General features: G+C 44.9%; 2 protein-coding genes across 6 annotated transcripts in view; both read left to right on the forward strand.

Annotated features, from left to right (window-relative positions):
* GKAP1 (G kinase anchoring protein 1) overlaps positions 1-9,276 on the forward strand; it is a 30,478-nt gene extending 21,202 nt beyond the window's left edge. For all 5 annotated transcript variants that reach the window (XM_054987454.1, XM_054987452.1, XM_054987453.1 and 2 more), the window contains exons 7-12: positions 51-200; positions 1,407-1,508; positions 3,001-3,064; positions 4,128-4,198; positions 7,051-7,128; positions 9,007-9,276. In XM_054987454.1, coding sequence (XP_054843429.1) covers positions 51-200; positions 1,407-1,508; positions 3,001-3,064; positions 4,128-4,198; positions 7,051-7,128; positions 9,007-9,054 — 513 coding nt within the window. In that variant the 3' untranslated portion in view covers positions 9,055-9,276. The remainder of the gene's footprint in view (positions 1-50; positions 201-1,406; positions 1,509-3,000; positions 3,065-4,127; positions 4,199-7,050; positions 7,129-9,006) is intronic.
* Positions 9,277-14,683: 5,407 nt separating this feature from the next.
* Positions 14,684-24,595, forward strand: part of UBQLN1 (ubiquilin 1) — a 34,042-nt gene continuing 24,130 nt past the window's right edge. Inside the window, exon 1 of the mRNA XM_054986446.1 lies at positions 14,684-15,006. Within this exon, the coding sequence (XP_054842421.1) occupies positions 14,842-15,006 (165 nt within the window). The 5' untranslated portion in view covers positions 14,684-14,841. The remainder of the gene's footprint in view (positions 15,007-24,595) is intronic.

The following is a 24,595-nucleotide window of genomic DNA, read 5'->3' on the forward strand; positions in this document are numbered from 1 at the left end:
TTAATCTTTTGAATTGTTTTTACTGACAATTAATCACTGTCACTTGACAGGAATTGGTCTCACATCCTTCCTTGCATGATGGAGGATTCTTCAATAGACTGGAAGACGATGTACACAAAATACTTACTAAAGAGAAAAGAAGAGAGCAAATCACAGACTACAATGGAATGGATAACAGTACATCTCGTGACCCCACACAGGCATGTTAAAAGGAAATTCTTAAATGTACAATGCATATATCTTGAAGAATACATCTGTATAGAGAGTAGGGTACCTGCTGAAGAACTGACTTAGAAGGTATGAAAAGACCACTACATTTCTTGACCTGAGAATGATCTACCATGGAGAGGTAATCGTTTTAGTCATTTCACAAAAGTTAAAAGTCCATATGGAGGTAGCTTACAATGTCTGATAATCCATATCTCATTTTTATTCTGTCCCTCCATGGAGCTCAGGGCAGCTTATGTACTTGTCCCTTACTTTGATTTACTGTCTCAACAACTCTCTGAGGTAGAATAGGCTGGAAAAAAAGCCATTGGCCCAAGGTAAGTCAGTGAGCTTTATGGCTGAGTAGGTGTATGGATCCAGGTCTGCCTGGACCTGGGCCAATGCTCTAATGACTGTGCTACTCTAGGTGTCCATCATCTAGAGGACTATTTAGTACTTTCACTTTTGTTCTTAAATTCTGTGATCACAATGAATAGAGACCTTTAACTGGTCAGAAAGCTTGCATAAATGTACTGAGGGCCCCCTCCATGGCAAACAGCAGCAGTGGACACCTTGGACAACACTTTGGAAATAAGCATGTGCAGCGACATGACACAGAGGGTTACTACAAAGCTCTTTGATTTAGGGCCTGAATTCATCTTGGATTAATTTTTCATCTACTATTGCATCTTGACAGGGATACATCCTTGAGTCAGGAAAGATCTCAGTGGTATACTTCAAATTTCATGGGAAATGTATCTTTTATTGCATATTGTGTTTCAGAATGCAAGTAGAGGAGATGTGGGCCAGTAATTTCAAGTGTGTATACGTTTGTAAAATATTTTGAAGTATTTAACAATGATTCATATTTCTTCAGCTCTGTGTAAGATGAACCTTTTCACATTATGTAAACTAAGTCTTGTAGCAACTTAAAGACTAATGTATTGTAATCATTCATGGGCTAGACTTCACTTCATATTAAGTGGGTTCTTGGTCACAAAAAGCTACATTAACAGTGCCACTAAGAAGAGATACACCCTTCTGTTAAAGTCCGTTGCTTTCTAAATGCATTGACTATAAATTATTAGACTATATGTTAGTCTTTAAGTTGCCGGAAGACACTAATTTGGTTTTGCTGTAGCAGATCAACATGGCTACTGCTCCCCTCAACTTGCATGATATTTCTTTTTAATCTGAAGGATTTTTTCCTGAAGGATGGAAGAATAGAAAGACTAAAGCTGGAACTTGAAAAGAAAGATGTAGAAAATCAGCAACTAAAGAGTGTTATCAATCAGTGGGAGGTATGTAATTCCCAGAATAGACTACTGTAACTTGTTCTATGCAGGGCTTCCCTTGGGTCTAACACGGAAATTACAACGGGTCCAGAATGCTGCTGCATGTGTCCTGATGGATACACCATACAGGACACGCATTACTCCCATCCTGCAGCAGCTGCACTGGCTCCCCGTTGAATTCTGGATTAGGTTCAAGGTTTGGGTTTTAACCTTTAAAGCCCTAAACGGACTGGGGCCAGCATACCTGCGGGTCCATCTTTCCCCATATGTACCCCAGAGAGCATTAAGATCGACAAATAAGAACCTACTGGTGGTCCCTGGCCCGAGGGAGGCCCAGCTGGCCTCGACCGGGGCCAGGGCATTTTCAGTCCTGGTCCCAACCTGGTGGAACTCTCTGTTGGAGGACACCCGGGCCTGCCAAGATCTTGTATCCTTTCGGTGGGCCTGTAAGACAAAGAGATGTTCTACCAGGCGTACAGTTGAGACCCGTCCTTGATCGTTATAGGAGCCTCCCTACTGGTCTCCCACCAGGGGGGCATCATGGTCATCTGCCTCCCTATAAGCGCAGTCACCAGTTTATTATAAATTGTGGCCCCACCCCCTCCTGTTCTGTTCTGCTTTGTTTATATTATGATTGGGGAAACTGGAGGGGGCCTGTCATCTGAAAGGCTTTTGTATGTATTTATGGTATTCTTTGGTTTTTAATTGTATTTATATATATTTTAATGCTTTTGAGCATTTTACTGTAATCTGCCCTGAGCCCATTTGCGGGGAGGGTGGGCTATAAATTGAACAAATAAATAAGTAAGTCTCACATATATGAAGAGTGTGAGCTTAAACTTCATCTGAAAGAATGGTTTGGCCTTTTGCAGCATAGCTTCCCAAAATTATTTTGGGTCTCTAATGGTAAGAGAGGGTAACACATAGAAATAATTTGAAGTAGCATTCACTTCTGAAATATCATACAACATTTTAAATTATTTTTACTTCCTTAAATATCAGTTTTTGGTGAATTGTTTACTTGTGAAGGCATTCAATCTACCATGTACTTTCTAGCCTCTTTCTCTATAAAAACAATGTGCAAATGTCAGCCCTTCCCTTATCTCAGAAACCTACTGATTGGCAAAAATACCTACATGCCTCTAAGTCACCATCCTAAACACACCAAAAATTCATTGTCTACAGCCAGACTGTGTATTACAGCCTCATTTGTTCTAATCCGTCTGACAGATTCTCACCTGCAGGGTCAACAGTAGACGTTTTGTCAATTTGTTTTTGTTTCTTCCTGTGCTTCCTTCTTTTCCCCAGCTGTAGAAGCTTTAATATGTTTAGCTTTTCAAGATTCATATATCTTCATATTGAACCATGGTATATTTCAATTATTGGCTCCCATAGATTCGTGATTGTACAACTTTAAAACTAATAATGTATTTTTCATATAATGTAACTGGTTAAGTGAATACACCATTTATATTAATTGGATTTTTAAAATATTTAGGCAAAGTATAAAGAAGTAAAAGCACGGAATGCACAGCTGTTGAAAATGCTACAAGAAGGTGAAAGTAAGCATTTTTTAAATAAAGTATTCTTTTTATCAACATGTTTCATTCTAAGAAGGCATCTTGGAACTGTTTTGGGAAATAGTAAGTGTGATAGTTTGGGGTGGTAGGAACAGGCAGTAGAATATTTTTTGGCAAGAAAACTCCCACAGCCCAATGCCACTGTCCTCACAATGGAAATATGTATTGATTTTGGGATTAACTGAGGACTGTCTGCCCATACCACATTTCCCCAGAATCAAGCACACGTGTGAAAGAGGCCAAAGTAATACTTATTTACTTGTCTGCCAGCACTTGGCACTATTTGTGGCTACCCATTCCAGATGTAAATGTGGTGTTGTTCCTGAGGCACCCTCTTCTTGCCTTAGTAAACCTGACTATAACTTTTTCTGTTCTTAATCGAATGGAGGAGAACAAAAATTGAACATAACAAGAAAAAAAAAATTATTTACAGTGTGCATCAAGAATAAATTGGGGACACTTAGGACCAACTTTACACCTCTGAAATGTGTATAATAATGATTTAAAAATATGGAAGCTGGAGAGTTAGCCGGGAACAGCCAATTTCCCCTCAGATTTCTTGACCTTTCAGATGATCACTGGAGCCTTTTTATAAATCGCAGACCTCAACTTGCTTCAGTAGGATTCAAACCACCCAGTAACTTTCCAGTTACCCAGAAAGACTACCTATGAGATGCATATACCAGTGCGTTCCCCAGCCACCTCACTAAACAGTCCGCTTTCACCTCAAGTGACTGGAGACAGGGAAGATCCATACCCTGCTTAAGGAACCTCTGAACCTTACCTGACTCGCATCTCCATTAATCCAAGGGTCCTGATGGGTCATTCCTGGCTTTCTCTCCAAACCACCATAGTACAAGGGAGATTGGCAGATTAGAAACGGGGAAGGGCATGGCTCTGTCACATTAAGACACACACATTTGTTCTGCTTGTATGATTTGTGATAAAGGAAGCTGAATATGGCCTGCCAAGTACTTGATAATCCCTGTGTGTTTGAAGATGTCAAGGACAGTGAATCTAATATTTTCTTTGTTTAATGTTTTAGTGAAAGATAAAGCTGAAATACTCCTTCAGGTTGATGAATCTCAGAGTATTAAGAATGAGTTGACCTTACAGGTAAAGATTTCTGTATTTTTTTTAAAATACTTTTTCAGATTTTAAAAATCAAAATAAATGTCTATGCACACAAATAGATGTAAAGATCTGAATGTTTCCTCTATACACACTTTCTTTAGAAGACACTAACCATTTGAGGGTGACAACAATCATGTAAAGGTGCTGGTTCAAGGTGCTGGTTTTGACATTTAAAGCCCTAAACAGACTGGGACCAGCATACCTAAGGGACCGCCTCTCCCTGTATGTGCCCTGGAGAACTCTCCGATCACCTGGAAAACATCTGCTGTTGGTCCCTGGCCCCAGGGAGGCTCAGTTGGCCTCAACCAGGGCCAGGGCCTTTTCGGTCCTGGCCCCAACCTGGTGGAACTCTCTGTCTGAGGACACCCGGGCCCGTCAGGATCTTCTATCATTTTGGCGGGCCTGTAAGACAGAGATGTTCCACTAGGTGTATGGTTGAGGTCAGCATGAGATCCTCACTCAGCCTCCCACCAGCCTCCCACTAAGTGTGGGGTTATACAGTGTCCACCGGCCGGCTGCCAAACATAAAGGTACAGCACGGGGCTATATAGTGCCCATTCGTTAGCTGACCCACATATGGGTTGCAGTACATTATCTGTCCGCTTCCCTCCCCCTGTATGCTGATGGGTAGGAATCTGGAATTGATCTCATCTTGGTACAGTTATTATCTGTTTGTTGATTTTATGATGAACTGTTGTTTTATGAATTGTTTTTAATATTTGTATTATTTTTATAACTGCTGTACCTTGCCCTGAGCCCGCCTGTGGGAAGGGCGGGTTAGAAATGTTGATGATGATAATGGGTTTCAGGAACCTCTTTTCAGAATATTATGTTTACATTCAGTGCTAACTTCCTGATTTTCAAGAGTTTATAATAATTTGGTTAAGGTAATTACCAGAGGAGAGGGAAGATGGCATGGTATAGCCCAGTCTCATCAAATATCAGAAGCTAAGCAGGGTCATTACTTGGATGGGCAACCACCAAGGAAGACTCTGCAGAGGAAGGCAATGGCAAAACATCTCTGCTTCTCACTTGCTGTGAAAGCTGCTTGCTGGAATTGCCATAAACTGATTGCAATTTGACAGTCCGTAACATAGAATTACCAGAGAGATATTACTTATTTAGTAGGCAACTTGAAGATGTTCTTCAAACCGGCCCTTGTGGATGTATTTGAAGAGTTCCTGTTCCCAGTTATCCCAGTTTCTGTTCCCAGTTATCATGCAGTGAAATTTATTGTAGCAGGTTATGATTCCTTAGGTTGTGCATGAAAAATGATGAATTGCAGATCTTCCTTGGTCTTAACTGAAAGGGTGAACCGAAAACAACTCAGTAAAACCATCTTATGGTTCTGAGAAGGATTGCTGCTTTTAATATATAAAAAGGAACGTGACAGTATACCAGAACCTTTCCTAACAATATTTTTTGTTATTTCCCCTTTCTCATCCAAGACTGTGAAGTATGCTTATACAATTAGAATATGCCTACACAAAACAAGTTTGTGGATTCCATTAAGATGAATGGATGGGCTATGTTCTCATTCACACTGAAAATGAGCCTGCAAAGGCTACTTGTAACACCCTTCTGTCAAAGCAACATATGCAGCTCATCTGGAAGAGTCTGTTTCTTCACATATCTCTAATACCATGTAGATACATGACATGTAGTATCTGAGAAATGTTTGGATTTCCTGTTGATCAATCTGAGCCATAATAATGCTACAAAATGAGACACAGAATGTGCCAGTAAAATGTGGGAAGCAAGCTATTCTGTTTGGGACTCTTCCTTCCCACTGTCTCTGTTTCCCTAAGCTGAAAGAAGCATGCTGAAGTTTATATTTCTTTGAAGGAAGGGAAGTTCCTGACCAAGCACAGTGAAGAACAGTACATGCCTCCGATTATCTAATATGGGGCACAAACAAAGAATGGCATCTGCTAAAACAAATCTCTATCATTAATTATATCGACTTCTGGCCTGATTCACTAGGGCAGTTTTTATCATACTACCAGCTGTGTTAGTTGGTAGCACGTAATCCAGCATACAAAGCAGAAAGTGGGCTAAGATTCCAGGAGGACTTGCCAGTCTGTCCTTGTGGCTGGAATGACAGCATTATAAGAAACAACAGAAAAGGACATCAAGACTTGTGGCAAAAGGATCTTTTAAAAAATACTACAGTGCCAGTTCTTGAACTATTTTGGCTATGGCATCTCTGCTATCTTTATTACTTGTCAAAGAGGAGGGGGATAACTTGTCACCATGGAGAAACAACACATGAAAGGCAGAAAAAATTAAAATCACACCACTTTGTGTTTGAAGACTAATGTAAAATCTGTGTCTGTTGTTCGATGTTTGTTTCCTCCTTCATTCCAAAAAGAGAGTGACCTCCATGCACTCAAAACACGGCGTCAAAGAAGTGTGTGTTTGTTGCTTCTTCTAGTCCCAATTAATCCCCTCCCTTCCCAAGGAATATTGAGACTGCAAAGAGAGCAAACAAGTTAAAGGACAATGGAAAGAGGAAAGGAATTAAGGTTGGAGGAATGCATAGTGTCAATTACTCTTCCTCCTTTCAAGTCTCAAGAAGAATTCTTACCCTTCCTCACTGTATAAAGATACTCACTTTGCTGTGCTGTACTGAAAGCTGATCAGCCAGTCCAAACCTTTAAGAGTGTAGTGCTGTTGTATAAAGGGAGATAGAAAATTTTCCCCTCTTCTTTAGCACGCCGCCTTGTGATTCCTTTTGGAGGGGCCCATTTGTTTTATTTAAGACAAAACTTCTATGAAAAGATTTACCGCCTATGTCGGAACAAGGCAGCAGTAAGCATTATTTGTTGTTCCAGGTAACTACTCTTCATGCTGCATTGGAACAAGAAAGATCTAAAGTGAAAGTACTGCAAGCAGAATTAACAAAATATCAGGTAACATGACTGCATGAGATATTTAATTTAAAATATGCACATCTTTGATCCAAGAGAATCTGTAGTTTTCTGTGAGTGTTTGATCTGAAGTTGAATTTTCAAAGTAGATTTTTAAAATATTTTCTTAAGATCCAGTGCAGTGAACACCGTTCAGCACTTGCTTGGATTTTTTTTGCTCTGTCTCAGTTATGTAGACTAACTTTCTAAATTCTTCCCCCCCCCCTGCAATTTACTTACATAGTTATTTGTCTTTCTTATCTATCCTTAATTTTTATTCATTTTGTACTGTTTTACAACCTGTTTTTTCCTTGTATATGGCTGTCAAAGTATTTCTTTAAATTTATTAATCACACAAGCACAATCTTTAGCATGTTGGTTCTTTGAAGTAAAAGTCTATTGATTGGGGCTTTCTGCCAAGTAAGTGTCCATAAGGTTACAGCCTTCATCTATTGTGTAACAAGCTTCTTTCCTAACCTTGTGTACATAGAAATCATTATCTTCATTCACTACTCCTGAAACAAGGTATTCTCCTAAAGAATATTATTACAGTGCTCTGTTACGAATGACCGAATCTTTCTTTCAAGAGTTAAGGACTGCCTTAAGCTGTTCTGTATTGCCCATGTGTGATGATATGGCCTTTCATGTGCATACATGATTGAAAGGCATTCATTCATCAAAAGGGATTTGAGAATAATATATGTTTGTTCCCTAGCATCAATCTGTGTTCTGAAACTACACATACAGTTTTCCAAAGTAGTTAGGGAACAAAGGTTCTGTTTACTTTTGCAAGCCCAATACTTCAACATTTTCAAAATATACCCTTTGAATTATTCTGCAATCTAATTTTTTAAAATCCTTCTGAGAAGTATGCCCTACATATCTATCTCAAATAGTTGCTTTCAGATGATATAAAAGGAGTCATCAGGAGCATACTTTAGGGAAAGCAAGCTGTTTTCCAGATTTTGAATCTCCACTTGAAACAGTATGACAGAGTGCTTTGTCATGTGTTTCATAAGCATAGTGCAATTTTACAATAAACTTAACAGAAAAAATTTCCTCCAAGCTTTTTGCCCTCTTCTGGGTTTAGAGCAGTGATCACTGAGGGGTGGGGTAGCTGTGAATGTCCTGCATTGTGCAGGGGGTAAATGACCCTTGGGTCCCTTCCAGTTCTGTGTTTCTATGAGAGAATAATAGGGTTGCCAAAAACCTGGAGAAAAAATGTGGGCTGGAGAAAATAAATCTTCTATCCTCAGAATTCTGTAAACTTTCAGAGATTTTAGCAGACTAATACCCCTTCATTGTTTAACTGACATTCAGCTGCTCCCAGTTTTTCATGTCCGTGAAGCATATGCGGTCCTCAGCAGGTTTTTTTATTTGGGGGATGGTCTTTTGATTAATTTACAGTCATATTTTCTAAATAATTTGGGTAGTCCCTCAAGTATGTAGAAATTGCTTTCTTGTATGTAGGGCACCTGTTTTTGCTACTTTTATGATTCACACATAGATAGCCATTTTACTGCTTGATAGTCATCCAACCAGAATATGAGTATTTATAGCATGTGCTACGGTTCATTAACCTTAGTTGCAGACATGCTTTATTTCATTTGGAAAATCAGCCTACATTACCAACAATCTGTGGGTTGTGTATATTCCAGTATCTGTTGTTAACAATTTACATATTGTTCAAACTGTTGTTCTATGAAATTGAGTCATTATGTTCTAAAATCCTATTGTGAAACAACTGCAATTCAGAAAACAAAATTACAATATTCTACATACTTAAGTTTAGTCTCTATCTTGTGATAGTATTTCCTCATGCTTCATTCTACTAGTTTTGGTGATACTTCACTATTTAATTTTTTTTTTCATCTCTTACAGGGTGGAAGAAAAGGGAAAAGAAATTCAGAGTCTGACCAGTGCAGGTGATCATAGAAAAAAATAGAATCTTCTTGATCTTCAGGTTTTTTGCAAAGTGTATATTTCTACCTAGTGCTTAACTATGCAGTTTTTTGGGAGTGGACAGCAGAAAGTTGATCAACTAACATTCTGAATATTTGTTGCACTTAAAGTGTAAAAAAGAGAAGCTGGAAACTAGTATTACAGTTGAGCTCAAACTTTGTTTGTTCTAATGCTACATTTAGTTTTTCATCAGTCAATAAACTTTTGTCATTTGTATGACCTTAACGTCTTCAATTTCAATAAGGTTGAAAGCATTAATCAGATAAAAGATAACTGGGACCATACAATGCTTCTGTAATCACTGTCAGCAAATGTTGCCAATAGGCCTGGAGACGTCCTGTCTTTTTAAGAGAGGTTTACAGTGTGGAAATGGGCAGCTGAATTTTTTTATGGCATAGAGGTAAATAAATCACCTGGTATATAATATCCCATTAAGCCTCTGTTAAAGGGACGGGACATGTTTTTTCTCCAGGCAGTTGGCAGTCTTCGTTTCAGCTCTATTTTTTATCTTTCCACATTTCCTCCAAATGGGTGAGTGTTTAACTAGGTTGATACGAAGGGCTGTACTTTTGCCTCAGTATCTTAGGAAAGATGCATGTGGAATTTGTAGGCCTAAGCCTCAGCCTTAACCTCAAGTCCAGTGCTGTAGTAGTCCATGTAGTGACATGCCATACTCAGTGCTAACCATCCATGGGATGGAAATCATTTATTTACAATGGGAAGGTGTAATGGTATGACAGAAAACGCCTCAGCAAGGGTTATTCAAATATCCTGTGTCCTGATGCAGCGGCTCACTGAGTAAAGCGGGGGAGGAAAGTAGGAGCCAGGCAAGGCAGTTGAAATCTCCTCCTTGCCTCAGCAATCTTTAACAGTCAGGACTTCTGGCATAACATATAAACAACCCACAGCATAGTAAAAACTGGTATTAGACAGGAGGTTCTAGAAACATGAAAGGAGGCAAACGTTAAATATAAAATTAAAAATACCCATTTAATATGATAGTTTAAGTATGAAGGTTTGCAGAGGGACAGGGAATGCAAGAAAAAAACCTAGTTTGCAGCTCCCACCAGTGCAGAGGCACTCAGTCCACAGCGCCAGCCAGATGTCCCTGGAGATCAAAGCCTTTCTGTTCATCTTTACTCTTCTGTGCAGTCCCACATTGGCCTGCCAGCTGAAGACGTTTCTATCGCTTCCCTGGAGCTCCAGTAGGGAGCCACTTCTCCCAGTCATGTCCCGCCTAAATGGTCACATGATCACCTGGGAGGAGCAACCCCTCTGCCTCAGTACTCTCTCATGAAGAGAAGAACTTTGCTTGTGAGCTCTGTTCATTTGTATTTTCCTTTACTACTGTAAAGAAGTGTCCATCCATATCTGACTCCCTGGCAGCTAAGTCATCTGCTGTGAAGGGGCATCCACCCAGCTCTAATCCTCTGGCAGCTAAGTCGTCTGCCATGAAGGAACATGTAGCTGGCTCCAACTCCACAGCAGCTAAGTCATCTGCTGCGAAGGAGCGTCCCTCCGGCTCTGATTCCCCCAGCAGCTAAGTCATTTACCATAAAGGAGTGCCTTTATAGTGCTGGATTGGTGGCATCTTCAAGGTCAGTGTTGAGGTCAGATCCCATGGGCAGAAATCCCATTCTCCAAGACCACCTTCAGATTCGAGACATCCTTTGGAACCATGTTGGCCAAGGGGTTACCCCAGTCAAGCTGAGGGCTCTCCTGCCTGTCATCAATTGTCCAGTATGATGGGCGCACATCGCTCCCTCCTGCCCTGCTGTGAACATTCTGGCTAAGTCCAGTATGGGATCGCAGTGATTCAGGAGAACTGAGGGAGATGGGTCGCTCCTCCCAGGTAGTCACATGACTGTTTAGGTGGGCAAATGAACTGAGATGTGACTGGGAGAAGTGGCTCCCTAATGGAGCTCTAGAGAAGCGATAGAAACTTCTCCGGTCAGCAGACCTGCACATGCACAGTCCTAATGTGTGCCTGCACAGAAGAACTCGATGAACAATGGTTACAGGTAAGTGCAACTCTGTTTTACCTCTTGGACCTGTTCTTCATGACGTACAGCCATGGTGGTTTTTTTGCCATGGCAATCTCCTTGAAAGTATTATGGGCACCATCCAAGCAGACAAGTCACTGAAGTTTGAAAGGGCAGGAATTAAGGTTTAAACCTAGGCCTCTTGCAGCAGAGTGTAGCTCTGCTCATATTGCAGTGGTAAGAAAACAGTTTATTTTTGTAGGGCTTTTGTCATTTCTTTAAAGATTGGGAACCCTTTCAGGAACTCCTAATATTTATTTATTTACATTATTTATAGTCTGCCTTTCTCAATGGGACTCAAGGTGGATTACAGAGAGTTAGTCAATACAGTCAACAGCATGGAATGTTCAATAAGAAAAGCAATACGATTCGGATCATAGAATCTGTAACCAACCAGAAATCTGAAAACAGAACTGAATCAAAGCATAAGTATTAACATGATACTTTAAATGAAAAAGTTACATAGTAGGATCCTACTTAACAGCAATGGACAGTACAAGCTATACAGTAGTACAGACCACAGTTCCTAACCCTTCACCAACATAACTTTCTGAACCATTTTTTGTAATACAACCCTGTTATTGGTGTAGAAAACCCCTCTTGAATAATTTGCATAGTTTTGGAAATCCTGGAGAGTTGAGAGCTTTCTTGATCTCATTAGGCAAGCCGTTACATAAAGTGGGGGCCACAATGGAAAAAGTCTATGTACGGGCATTTATTGATTTTACCCATTTGCAGGTGGGCGCCTGCTGAAGGCGCTTAGCAAAGCAGTAGTGGCAGAGCATAGTGGGTGAAGTGATCATGCAGATATGAAGAACCAAAGCTGTGAAGGACTTCGTATGTGATAGTCAGTACCTTAAACTGAGCCCGTTAACTGATGGGGCAGCACATGGAATGACTGCAGAATAGGCGTAATAGCATGCTCTGCCTAGCTCTCACTAATAGTTGAGCTGCAGTGTTCTGTACCAACTGGAGTCTTTGAGTTGGCAGTTCAGAATAAAGTGCATTACAGTAACCTAGTCTGAGTGTTACTGTGGCATGGATCCAAGTGGTCAGATTGGCTGTATCAGGATAGGGAGCCATCTTCTGGGCTAGACTGAGGCCCGTTTCGCACTTACGATTTATACTGCCATTTATGAGCATTCACCCCCATCACAGTGGTTTCGGCATTGCACCGTTCATTTCACAGTTTCAATTTGGCATCTGTGCTTCATTTCAGACCTTTGAAGCTTCAGTGCAGTTTTGGGCTTTCGGGGCTTTGCAATTCACATTACTCTTTTTTAAAAATTTTTTTGAACATGCATAGTAATGTTGCAGTGTTGGAACCCATCCCCCACCCCTGCTTTTGCTGATTGGGCTGTCCCACTGGAGAGGCAATTGGTAGCAGAGTTCTAGAGGAAAACATGTACCACTCATTTTTTTTAAAAAAAGCCAAGCCAAGAAAGGGTTAAAATGCTGCTGCTTCTTTTTCTCCTGCAGCTTTGAGTTCTGCAAAATCCTTTTTTTTTTTAACATTGGCAGAAGACACTAGGAGGCAGGGGAAAGCAGTCATTTAGCCCTTACCTGGCTTTTAAAGCCAGGAGAAATTAGGAGTAACATTACAACACTTTCCTAGTTTTGAAAAAAAAAATAAGTGTGTGCTCATACCACTGAGGGAGGAAGGGAAAAGAAGCCATTTAACCATTTCATGGCTTTTAAAACCAGGAGATAATTAGCAGCAAGCTTAGGAATCGTTCCTGGCTTTCAAAGAGAGAGAGAGGGGGGGAGAGAGAGAGTGCATACCCAGGAGGAAAGAAGCCAACAGAGAAGCAGCCTTATGACCCTTACCTTGCTTTACTGAAAAAAATGGCGGACAAGGAGTTCAGAGAGCTGAGCAGGGTGGGAATGGTTAGTTCTGCACAGAACAATCAGCTCCTGGGGAAGAGAGAGGGAAGAAGAGAAGCAGAAGGAGAGTATAGAGTTCACACTGACATTAATCACGCCAGCTGCAACTTGGCAGCGGCTTCAAAATAAACTTGCGGTATGTCTGCAGGGAGAAAAATCAGGGATGCCGGGGACAAACATCAGTTCTGTGTCCCATGACTACCTTGCAAGTGTGAAAGTCCCACAGACATGGGAAGCAGAAAAAGTGCTGAAATGCTTTAAAGTCCCAGTGTGAGAAGGACCTGAATTGAAAGAAAGTGGTTTTTGCAGTTTCATTAACTTCTCCAATAGTAGTATTGGATCCAGTATAACTCCAAGACTCAACTGAGTTAGTAAGAGTCAGCTAAACCCCACCAAAAGCGGGGAGCACAATGTCCTTCAAGATCTATGCCTTCCCAACTACTGTTAACCTCCATCTTTCCAGGTTTTAGTTTTAATTCACTTTGAGCCATTTAACCACAGTAGCAAGGCAGCAGACTCAAATGCAGAACCTCTTCTGCATCATCAAGAGATTTGGATAAGGATATATAGAGCCAGCTCCCCAAATTATGAATGATTTGTCCTAAGGGCTTTATATAGAGATTGAAAAGGACTCTGATAACTTGTCTCCAAGAGCAAATCTTTTGAGTCTGATCTGCGAGGAAAGATCCAAACCTACAGGGATGGGAACTTTTACTTAAGTACTGTGGACTATGCATGTTGGTGATAATTGTTTATGGAAATGTTCTTGACACCGTATGGAAATGCCTGCCCTTGTCCTTGCCACTGATTGCACTAATCTCACACTACGTAATCCACCTTGAGTCTCAGTGAGAAAGGTGGAATATAAATAAATGATTTTAAAAGCATTCTGCTAACCATGCCTGTCCCAGCTTACAACACATTTGAATATTACAACACATTTTTTTAAAAAAATGACTGATTTAAATGGAATTTCCTAAAAATATACACTGTAAACATGTATGTTTCACATTGCTGCAGTTCTGTGTATGGGAATATGAATGTCTCAAGTCTCAACCTGAAATTGGCTCAGCCTTGTAGAAGTATGTAGCATGTTTTGACATTTTTGTGTGGTCATTTTGTATTAAGTCTATGTTGCCTTTTAAAAGAAAAAAATCATAAACTTTGTCATCTTTACACGGACACACACTACTTTTAATTCACTAAGGGCAGGGAGGCTTCCTATCAAATCAGTGTACATGTAAAATAGCCGTTGAAAGACTAGCGCTATCTTTGCAGCAATCGCTTATGTCCTGGAAGCGCCACTGCGCTCAAAGAAAACAAGACTGCAAAACACTGTTGAAAGCGCACGTGAAGTCTGTCGAACGGCGCTTCTAGAGCGCATGACCAATCAGCCGATATTTGCGCACGCGCACACCTTTATTTCCGTTGTCGAACTCCTTTGGTCTGACAAAGCCAGCCTGGGGCTTTCCTTACGGCTGCGCTTGCGCATTAAAGCGCAAGCTCCTCTGGCGCACGCGTCCTGAGTGCCTGATATTTCTGCACATGCGCATACCTATCAACGTTCTTTAACGCCGGGCAGAAAGTCTCCCTTTTTCTAGTAACTTCCCCGCTTCTTCACGTCATCACCACGCGCCACGCCTTAGCCGGGCTGTTTCCGTTGAACTCTCCGAGAGTGAGAGAGCTTTACAGCGTCGGGGCGCGCGCAAGAGGGGTTGTAAAGGGGGTGTGGGGGGAACTGTCGGTGTTACCCAGAGTCCACTGCGCGGCTTCACTAAGCTAAGGAGTCAAGGAGGCCTTTTTCAGTCGCCTCTCCTTGCCGCGCGCCATGTCTGAGAGTGGCGAGAGCCCCCCTGGGGCCCAGAACCCCAACGAGACTCCCGCCGCAGCCGCGTCGGCCTCGTCCTCCGAGCCACGAATCATCAAAGTCACTGTGAAGACCCCCAAGGAGAAGGAGGAGTTCGCGGTGCCGGAGACGAGCAGCATCCGGCAGGTGAGGAGGGGAACGTGAGTGGGGGAGGGGCGTGGCCGGGGCTGCCGCGCGGGGGTGGCGGCGGAATCATAGGGACCGGCTCCCACAGCTGCTTCTCCGCACCCGCCCGCGCAAGGAGCGAGGAGGAAGCAGCGCGGCGCCCCGTGTAGCCGCCGGTCGAAATGCTGACGCGAGTGAAGCTCTTGCCTAGTTGAGGGCCTGGAAAGGCTCTGACTCGGCTGCAAACCGGACGCGTCGCCATCGTCAGGCTTCCAAGTGGGTTTGCCAGGAATCTGATCGGACTCTGCGGCCCGATCCTATTTGGAAGTAAGACCCGAGAGAAAGTAGGATTTACTCCCGACTAAACACGTGTGTGATCGTGGCTTTGGGGAAAGACATGCTGGTTGTAAATAGTCTGGTATTTTACAGAAGATTAAGGTGGTGGGGGGAAAGAACACAAGCGAGGTCTGCCTGTGCAGGTGGTAAGTAACTAACTGTTTTCAGTCAGTAGGGTGGGAAGTAAAGGTTGATACATATTTAAAACGTGACGAACTTTTAGCTGTCTTTCCCCCTTGTGGTCTACATAGATAGCCAAGAGCTAATAGCGTCTACAGCATTGTATATGATGATAAGGCATATTCTGTGTTTGATGTGAATATACACATAGCATGAAACTGCAACAATCTTCGAACCATTTTTTGCATGGAAATTTTTTAGTTGGAGGAAGTGTGTTGCATACAGGAAATGGTTCATAGTGCTAATTCATGTATGATTATACATCATACATTTATTGTTGTTGTAGAACACCAGAAGTTGTTACACAAACTTAGTGTTACAACATGATGCACTGACTGTTCTGTATATACCATAACTTGAAAATACATTTCTCTGTATTTTGAATTTGAACATAAGGATATTATTTGCTAAATCATGTGTACTAATAATTTAGTGCCTGTAATATTTTGCTCTAAAACAGTTTCTGATAGATAGCTGTGTTGGTCTGAAGTAGAAGAACAAAATTCGACTCCAGTTCCACATTAGATGCCAGCTAGATTTCCAGGGTATGAGTTTTCAAGAGTCAAAGCTCACTTCACTAGACAAAGGGAGCTCTGATTCTTGAAAGCTCATACCCTGGGTATTTAGTTGGTCATTAAGGTGCAATTGAACTCGAATCTTATTTTTCTTCTAAAATTCCTACCTTCTAGGCCTGGAAATTTTGAATGCTGGTGTATCAAGTGGAAAATGGCTTTTTAATGGTCTAGGTGTCACAACTTGAAGAGCAGCAGAGGATGGCAGTGTTTTTGCAGGCTTTAGAATTATTATGGGCAAAAGGGTTCAGCCACTTGTTAACAGTAAAGGTGATGGAATTCCTAATGTTCTGATTTCTTGAACAGGCTGAGAAGATCATGTTGTATCTGAAATCTGAGGACTTTTTTTAGTTCTAGGGCTAGACAAATCTTTGTGTAAAAGCTTGAGAAATGCATGATAGTTATTGACCTGTTCTTCAAGGTTTTCAATTCCTGTACACTTACAGTTGCTGTTCCTTCCTCTTAAAACTTAATGATGGTTGCTGCTGCATGGCTTCAGGTGGAACCTGTTCCAAACGCTGGAGCTCAAAATACTATTTTTTGCTATCATGAACCAAAGGATCAAGCTTTCGGAGTTTTTTTTCATGAGTCTGCTTCTTATTTTGTATTTCTTTAGTTATATTCTTGAAGTAGAAGTTTACAGAGCAATACCTGTAAACTGCAGATGTGAAAACACCACTGTAAATATATGTGTGTATTTTATTTGAATTATAATCTGGTTACACCATAGTACTTACATTTTAGCAGTTTGTATAATGGCTTCTGAATGGCCTCACAATTATAGGTATGAATACTTTAAAAATATGATCACTGAGTCCATTCATATCTTCAGGATTAATTAGTTTCAGAAAGAGATTGATTTTTCCAGATAAAGTTTTTATTTTGTTCCGTTTGTGCAGAAAGGACTACGTCCTCAATCCTCAGATGAGCAAACTTGCTCTGAGACGTTGACTAGTGTACTTTGGAGCAAAGCTTATGATCATTACCTGTTTTTTTGGCTTTAGACTGATATTGGCAAAGTTCAAGTTGGTTGACTGGCCAGCTTATCTGTTAGCCTCCCCCTTACTCCAAACACACTTTGCAGTAAAATTTCTTTCCAATGATTGAAAAAAAAATCTCTTGTCTAATTTGTGATGAGGTGTAAACTGCTACGCTTTAATGGTTGTGAGTTTGACTTCATGCTTACTTGTAGTCACACATACTGATATGTGATGTAATAGTATCATGCTGCAGTGTTCTCCCTGCCCACATTGCATGATGTAGTTGCATCACATGCTACTCTGGAGCTTACTGCTGTGGCTAGCTGTGTAACACACAGTGTAGGTCTACTGTTGCTAATATAGCCATGTCTTCTTTCAGCAGAAATTTGATTCTTGTTCCTGACATAATTGCATCTCATGCTTATGGAGGAAAGTCTGCAAGCCAAGGTTGGATGCAATTAGCTATCATTTCTCCAAGTAAATGCCTTCTTGGTTAATGTTGTAACAACTTTTCAGAGCCACCAGAGTGGCTGCTGAGTATAGAACAAAGATTTGCAGGCCTGATTTAAGCACCTCATATTAGGAATTCTGGTCAAGGATTGATCTTATTATATATGGCCATAGCTATCCCAGGTGCCTAAACATTGGATGCTAGAGCATAGGAAACATTTTTCTGCCCCTAGTCTGAAAACTGCAGATATTCGGAAGTGTGCCATGTGATTACAGCCGATGTAGTAAGAGCTCAGATGCTGAAGTTACAGAGATTTATTCTGGTATGGAACTTGTGTAGTAATTGCTTACATGTGGACCTTATTTGTTTCTCTTGTTTAGTTAGGTTGTTTTGGTTGTTGTGAACCATCTTGAACGGGTCTGCTGAGGAGGCATACAGAGTTTCTAAATCTTGTCTTATTAAATCCAGCCCGAGTGGGTGGCCTAGCTGCACTGAGGAGATGATAAATGCTTCTTTAAGAAAGGGTCGAGTCCTGGCTGTTTTCAAGGCAGTTGTGAGGCTTCTGTTGAAGAAGCTTCCTCTGGGCCATCTGTCTGTGTACCTGTGATATAATATAATTGCATGCAAATATTCCTTTTTGAGGGAGGGAAAGTGCACAAGAGGGTGGTAGTCAGCTCCAGGCTTCCTTGAAGAGACAGATTATCTAGTTTTATTTTGTTATGATTTCCAACCTGCATTTTGTACTAAAGCTATCTTGATTGGTCTGAGGGTTGATTTGCTAGGAGAGAAAATAGGAATGTGGCCCTGTCATTTCTGTTGCCACATTTTGGTTCATTTATTACATTTTTATCCTGCACCTCCTCCAAGAAGCTTGGGTCAGTGTACATTTGTCTCTCCTCCATTTTACTCTCGTAACTACCTAGAAAGGTAAGATCGTCTTCGTCCTTCTGTGCAGCCCCACATTGGGACTGCGCAGGCGCAGGCCAGCCGCGGAGAAGATTCTTTTAGCTTCTAGAAATGTGACGGGGACGTTCGGGCCCACCGCGCATGCGCGCCGGTGTTCCCGCCAATTTTGAAGTACAAGTACCCGAACGTCCCCGGCATTCCCTCAGTTCCTTTTTCGCCGCCGTTCGAAAAGGTTCTTCAGCTGTCGCTTGTGTCTTCCGACTTTCTACTAGCTGTGAGTTGCCGTTTCCTTCTGACTGGGAAACGCCTCCACTATGTCCCATTCCGCTTTATTTAAAAAATGCCAACAGTGTGGCACTAAAATGACCCACTCTGATGGTCATGACCTCTGCCTCATCTGTTTGGGCGAGGGGCACGTCGTGGAGCGCTGTAAGTTTTGCATGGCCTTCACTCCGAAAGCGCGGAACGACCGCAAGGCCAGGCTCCGGGCCTTTCTTTGGGACGCCAACCTTCTACCGCCCAAAGCCTCTGGGTCGTCCGGGAGCAAGCCCAGCTCTGTCGCCCCCTCGCCGGCTCCTCATCACTCGTCGGAACCGCCCGTCTCGGCTCCGACGGAGGCGTCCGCTCCGGACGGTTCGATCGCCTCCGGTTCCGTGAGTGCTCCGTCCAGTCGAAAGGCGAAGAAACGTGCTTCTTCGAAGCCTTCTTCGAAACCTGTGGCCACCGAGGCTTCTTCGGAGCCCCCGCCGAAGAAGGTAAAGGCCAAGTCAAAGGCCAAGCGCCGTGCTCTATCGCCGGCCCCGGCCTCATTGGCTGGTTCCTCTCCGGGACTGGCCCCTCCTCCTGAGGACGTCCGGAGTCTCCTCCATACCCCGTCGCCTCCTCACACACCTCCTCCGGTGATTCCCGACGACTGTGAGTCGATCCGTGGATTTTCGGACGCGTTCCAGGAGTTTGAGCGCTCTCTGCCGTGTGCTCCGGTTCCGGCGGAGGTCTCCGTTCCATCGCAGCCAGTCTTCTCGGTTCCAGCGCCGTTTCACCGGTCCGTTCCGTTGCCTGCTGCTCTGCCTCCTTGGCAGCCTGTCCCGGGCCTAGGGAACGTGGCCTCCTGGCAGGATTTTGTGGCTTGGATTCAGCAGTCCGCTCCCTTTCTGCCTGGTCCTTCGGTGCCCCTGGCCACGGTTCCGGCGCCCTCCACTCTGCCTCCAGCTCCGCCTGCCACTCAGCCGCGTCGCCATCTTTCGGCACCCCAGCCTTCTACCTCGGTTCCGGCTGACCGCCCGTCGGTTCCGACGCAGACCCCAGCAGCTTTCTCCGACTCCGAGGATGATGAGGGCTTGGCGTCTCCGTCTGAGTACTCGTCGGACGCGGCCTCTGACCCTTCCCCTGATGATGCTGTTGGAGAGCTCCGCTCATCGTCCCCTAATGACGATTACAGGGTGTTTGCAGAGCAGATGGTCCGAATGGCCGCAGCACTGGAGCTCGACGTCGCCTCCACGACCTCCAAGCCCAAGAGTAAGCTGTTGGAGCCGTTGTATTCGGGCTCTCCTGCCTCGGTGGCGTTTCCTCCTGTCGAGGATCTCGTCGACAATGCCCTGGCACTCTGGCAGACCCCTGCTTCTGTACCGCCTACGGCCAAGAAGGTTGAGAAATATTATCGCCTCAAACAGGAAGATTGCCCTTACCTCTTTGCCCATCCGAAGCCCTCTTCCATCGTGGCCGAGGAGGGTCAGGCTCGGTTCCGACGGGGCTCCTCTTCGGCTCCATCGGATCGTGAGGGGAGGAAGCTGGATGGAATTGGTCGGAAGGTGTATTCTTCGGCTTCCCTGGGGTTCCGGATCGCCCATTTCCAAGTAATAATGGGCTCTTACAATCTTTTCTTGTGGAAGCGTCTGTCGTCCTACCTCTCTGACCTCCCCGACGATCGCCGTCACTTGGTCAAGGCTCTCCAGGCTGAGGCTTTCCGTTTGTCGAAGCAACAGATGACGGCTGGCAAGGACGCTGCCGACTCCGCGGCGCGTGCGATGGCATCCTCAGTGCTCCTGCGTCGGCACGCCTGGCTTCGATCTACTGCCCTGCCCCCCGAGAAGAAGGCCAAGGTCGAGGATTTTCCGTTTGAAGGTCCTCAGCTCTTCTCAGAGAAAACGGATGAGTCCCTTTCTCTTATGAAGAAGAACCAGCAGACGGCCAAGTCGCTCGGGGTTGCGCCTTCGGTTCCGCAGACGGGTCCGAGATATCGGTACGGCAGGTTCCGGTCCTATCAGTCCCCCTACCAGCAGTTCCACCAGCGCCAAGGACGGTTCCCCTCCGGTCAATCCTATGGCCACCGTTCCTACTCTGGCCAGCAGCGCCACTCTTCGAGACGCTCCGGCCGGTCCAAGGGACGACAGCAGCCTCCTTCGCCCAAGCCCTCGACTTCAGCGCAGAAGCCCACGGTCTTCTGACTAGACCAGGACGCTTCCCAGTTGGTCTCCAAGGACGCTGTTAATGTCCTGTTCTTGGACAGGCTACGGCCTTTCTTGCCCCGTTGGCAACTCATTACTACGGATACCTGGGTCCTCTCTGTTGTGGCCCGTGGTTATAAGTTGTCGTTTACCACTGCACCCCCTCTTTCGCACCCACCCCGTTGTGCTTCTTGTTGTAATGTTGTGTTACAAAATAATGTTTTGGAGTTGGTTGCCAAAGGTGCTGTCCGGGTGGTCAATGTCTCTACTTCCCCTTGGGGGTTTTACTCAAGATACTTTCTTGTGGATAAGAAAGATGGGGGGTCTCGTCCCATTTTGGACCTTCGGGCCCTTAATACCTACTTGAAGGTGGAGAAGTTTAGGATGCTTACCCTGTCCCGGGTGTTGGAACTCTTAGAGTCAGGCGTCTGGATGGCCACTTTGGATCTCAAAGACGCCTACTTCCACATTTCCATCTTTGAGGGCCACAGGAAATATCTCCGTTTTACCTGTGGAGGCGCTGTCTATGAGTACACGGCCTTGCCCTTTGGCCTGGCCTCGGCGCCCAGGGTGTTCACTAAATGTATGGCCACCGTGGTGGCACATCTACGGTCTAGTGGCTGTTTTGTTTATCCCTATTTGGATGATTGGCTCCTGGTGGGTCCCTCCTCTGACTCCCTCCGGGCTTCTATCGCCCTCACCTTGTCCGTCCTAGACGGTCTGGGGCTAGTGGTCAATTTGGGGAAGTCGGTCCTGTCCCCTGGTACGAGCATTAGATTCATTGGGGTCCACTTTGACTCCCTGCTGGGCCGGGCTTATCTACCCCCGGACCGCTTGAGCAGGCTGTCCTCCCTGGCCCGCCACTTCGTGCATAACCGGTTCCAAACTGCCCTCCTGATTCAAACGTTGTTGGGTCTTATGGCCTCCTCCACAGGGGTGGTGTGTTTTGCACGCCTGCGCATGAGGCCTCTACAAAATTGGTTTGTTCGGGTATTCAACCCCCTCACTATGAGTCAACACCGTGGGTTTTCCGTCCCGAGGGTGATACAGCGGACATTGGTGTGGTGGACTAACCCTGAGAATTTGTCCAAGGGCTGTCCTTTTGGTCCCTTCCTGCCGGAGGTCACCGTCTTCACGGACGCTTCCAATCTAGGCTGGGGAGGGCGTTGTGGACACCTGTCTGCTCAAGGTGTTTGGTCCTCCCTTGAAATGGGCATGCACATTAACCTGTTAGAGCTTAGAGCGATCCGTTACTCCCTTGCTTCTTTTGCAGATGTCATTCGGAACAGGAGGGTTCAGGTCCTGTCGGACAATACCACAGCCTGCTATTACCTCAACAAGCAGGGAGGAACGGTCTCGCTCAAGCTCTGCAAGGAGGCGACTGCACTCTGGACTTGGGCCATTGCCAACAACGTCCTGCCCAGGGCCATTCATATTGCGGGGGAGAACAACACAGCAGCAGACACGCTGAGCAGGGTGTTTTTGCCCCAGCACGAGTGGTCCCTCAACACGGTTTATCTCCACAAGGTTTTTCGCACATGGGGCACGCCTTTGGTCGACCTCTTTGCCACAGCCCACAACAGACAAGCCCCGCTGTTTTGCTCCCGGGCCGGGATTGGCCATCGTTCACTGGGGGATGCCTTCCAGATACCCTGGTCTCCCGGGCTCTTTTATGCCTTCCCGCCCTTCCCGCTCCTTCACAAGGTCCTCTCCAGGATCAGGGCCTTCCGAACCCACTGTATCCTGATTGCCCCTCGGTGGCCTCGCCAGGATTGGTTCCCCCTTTTACTTTCCCTGTCGCAGGGGCGGTGTCTCCCGCTGCCGCACGCCCCAGACCTGCTACTCAGGGACGGAGTGTGGCATCACGATGTGGCAGTGCTAAATCTGACTGCCTGGCTCCTCTGCGCCCCAGACTAGGCCTCTCTACTAGGGTGCTTAATGTGATTCTGAATGCCCGAAAACCGTCTACCAGGTTGTCCTACCAGAGGAAGTGGTCACGTTTCTCTAGGTGGTTGGCCCCCAAAGGGGTTTCCCCTTTCACTTGCCCGCTGCCTGTCATTCTGGAGTACCTCCTGGACCTGTGCTCCCAGGGCCTGGCGTTCTCCAGTGTTAAGGTGCACATGGCTGCTATCTCTGCCTTCCATGAGCAGATTGATGGGAGGACTGTGTTTGCACATTGGCTGTCCAAACAGTTCCTGAAGGGCCTACTAAGATCCTTTCCTCCTAGGGCCCATCCTATTCCTCAGTGGAGCCTGACCCTGGTGCTCTCCCGTCTGATGCTCTCCCCTTTTGAGCCCCTGTCTACCTGTCCCTTGCCTCTGCTCACACAGAAGGTGGCCTTTTTGGTTGCAGTCACTTCCTCCAGGCGGGTTGGGGAGTTGTCTGCTCTGAGGTGTGACCCCCCCTTCCTGCAATTTTTCCCCGGTACAGTCATGCTCCACACTAGTATGCAGTTCCTGCCCAAGGTGGTTTCAAAATTTCACCTGCGTCAAAAGGTGGTCCTTCCTTCCTTTTTTCCTACGCCCTCTTCCCCAGAGGAACGTACTCTACACACATTGGATGTGAAACGTGCTTTATTGTTTTATTTACATCGCACCAAGTGTTTCAGGAAGTCTCCTGCCTTGTTTTTATGTTACTCTGGCCCTCGCAAGGGCTCGCCAGCTTCTGCCCAGTCCATTTCTCGCTGGATTGTGTCTGCAATTAAACTTTGTTATCAGCAAGCTGGAGTTCGGTGCCCGTTGTCGATTACTGCTCATTCTACTCGAGCACAAGCTGCCTCTGCTGCCTTCCTGCGAGGAGTGCCACTCCAAGACGTCTGCCAAGCTGCAACGTGGTCTACCGCTGACACTTTCATTAAACATTATTCCATAGACGTGAATGCACGCCGTGAATCCGCTGTTGGCACGGCTGTTCTGCACTCTCTGTTCTCATAGACACTCACACCCGCCCCCATTGGTGAGATGCTAGCTATTCTCCCAATGTGGGGCTGCACAGAAGGACGAAGACGATAAACAGGGTTTCTCACCTGTAACTGTTGATCGTCGAGTCTCTTCTGTGCAGACACACATTCCCTCCCGCCTGCCCCGCTGTGAGTGCTTGGTTTCTCCATTGTTTCTCAGGCGGCTCAGGTGAACTGAGGGAATGCCGGGGACGTTCGGGTACTTGTACTTCAAAATTGGCGGGAACACCGGCGCGCATGCGCGGTGGGCCCGAACGTCCCCGTCACATTTCTAGAAGCTAAAAGAATCTTCTCCGCGGCTGGCCTGCGCCTGCGCAGTCCCAATGTGTGTCTGCACAGAAGAGACTCGACGATCAACAGTTACAGGTGAGAAACCCTGTTTTTAGACTGAAAGCATGTGGCTGCCCCAAAGTGATCCAGCAAGCTTCGTGGTAGAATGAGGATTCTGGCTGGCCTAGATAAACATTGGTTGTGATGTTCTGATCTTGATTAGAAAATAGAGTTCAGAAGGCCGTGCTTAAGGGGCATCTACCAGATTCCAAGCTTGTCCTACAGAATTCTTCAGGGATCCATTGTCTCTCTCATGCTATTTAATATGTACTTGAAACTGCTGAAAGTATTGCCTATAGATCTGGAGTAAAGTGCCATCTGTACAATGATGTGTACAATATTTTCAGTTTTAGATTTATTTTAATAGTTCTTACTATTATATGCTTTTGTTTATTGTAGTTTCCATAAGTGTTAATGGGATATGCGTTTCTGGCTGTAAACCTTACCCACTC

Source organism: Eublepharis macularius, chromosome 8 (assembly GCF_028583425.1).
Source record: "Eublepharis macularius isolate TG4126 chromosome 8, MPM_Emac_v1.0, whole genome shotgun sequence".
NCBI classification, from domain to species: Eukaryota; Metazoa; Chordata; class Lepidosauria; order Squamata; family Eublepharidae; genus Eublepharis; species Eublepharis macularius.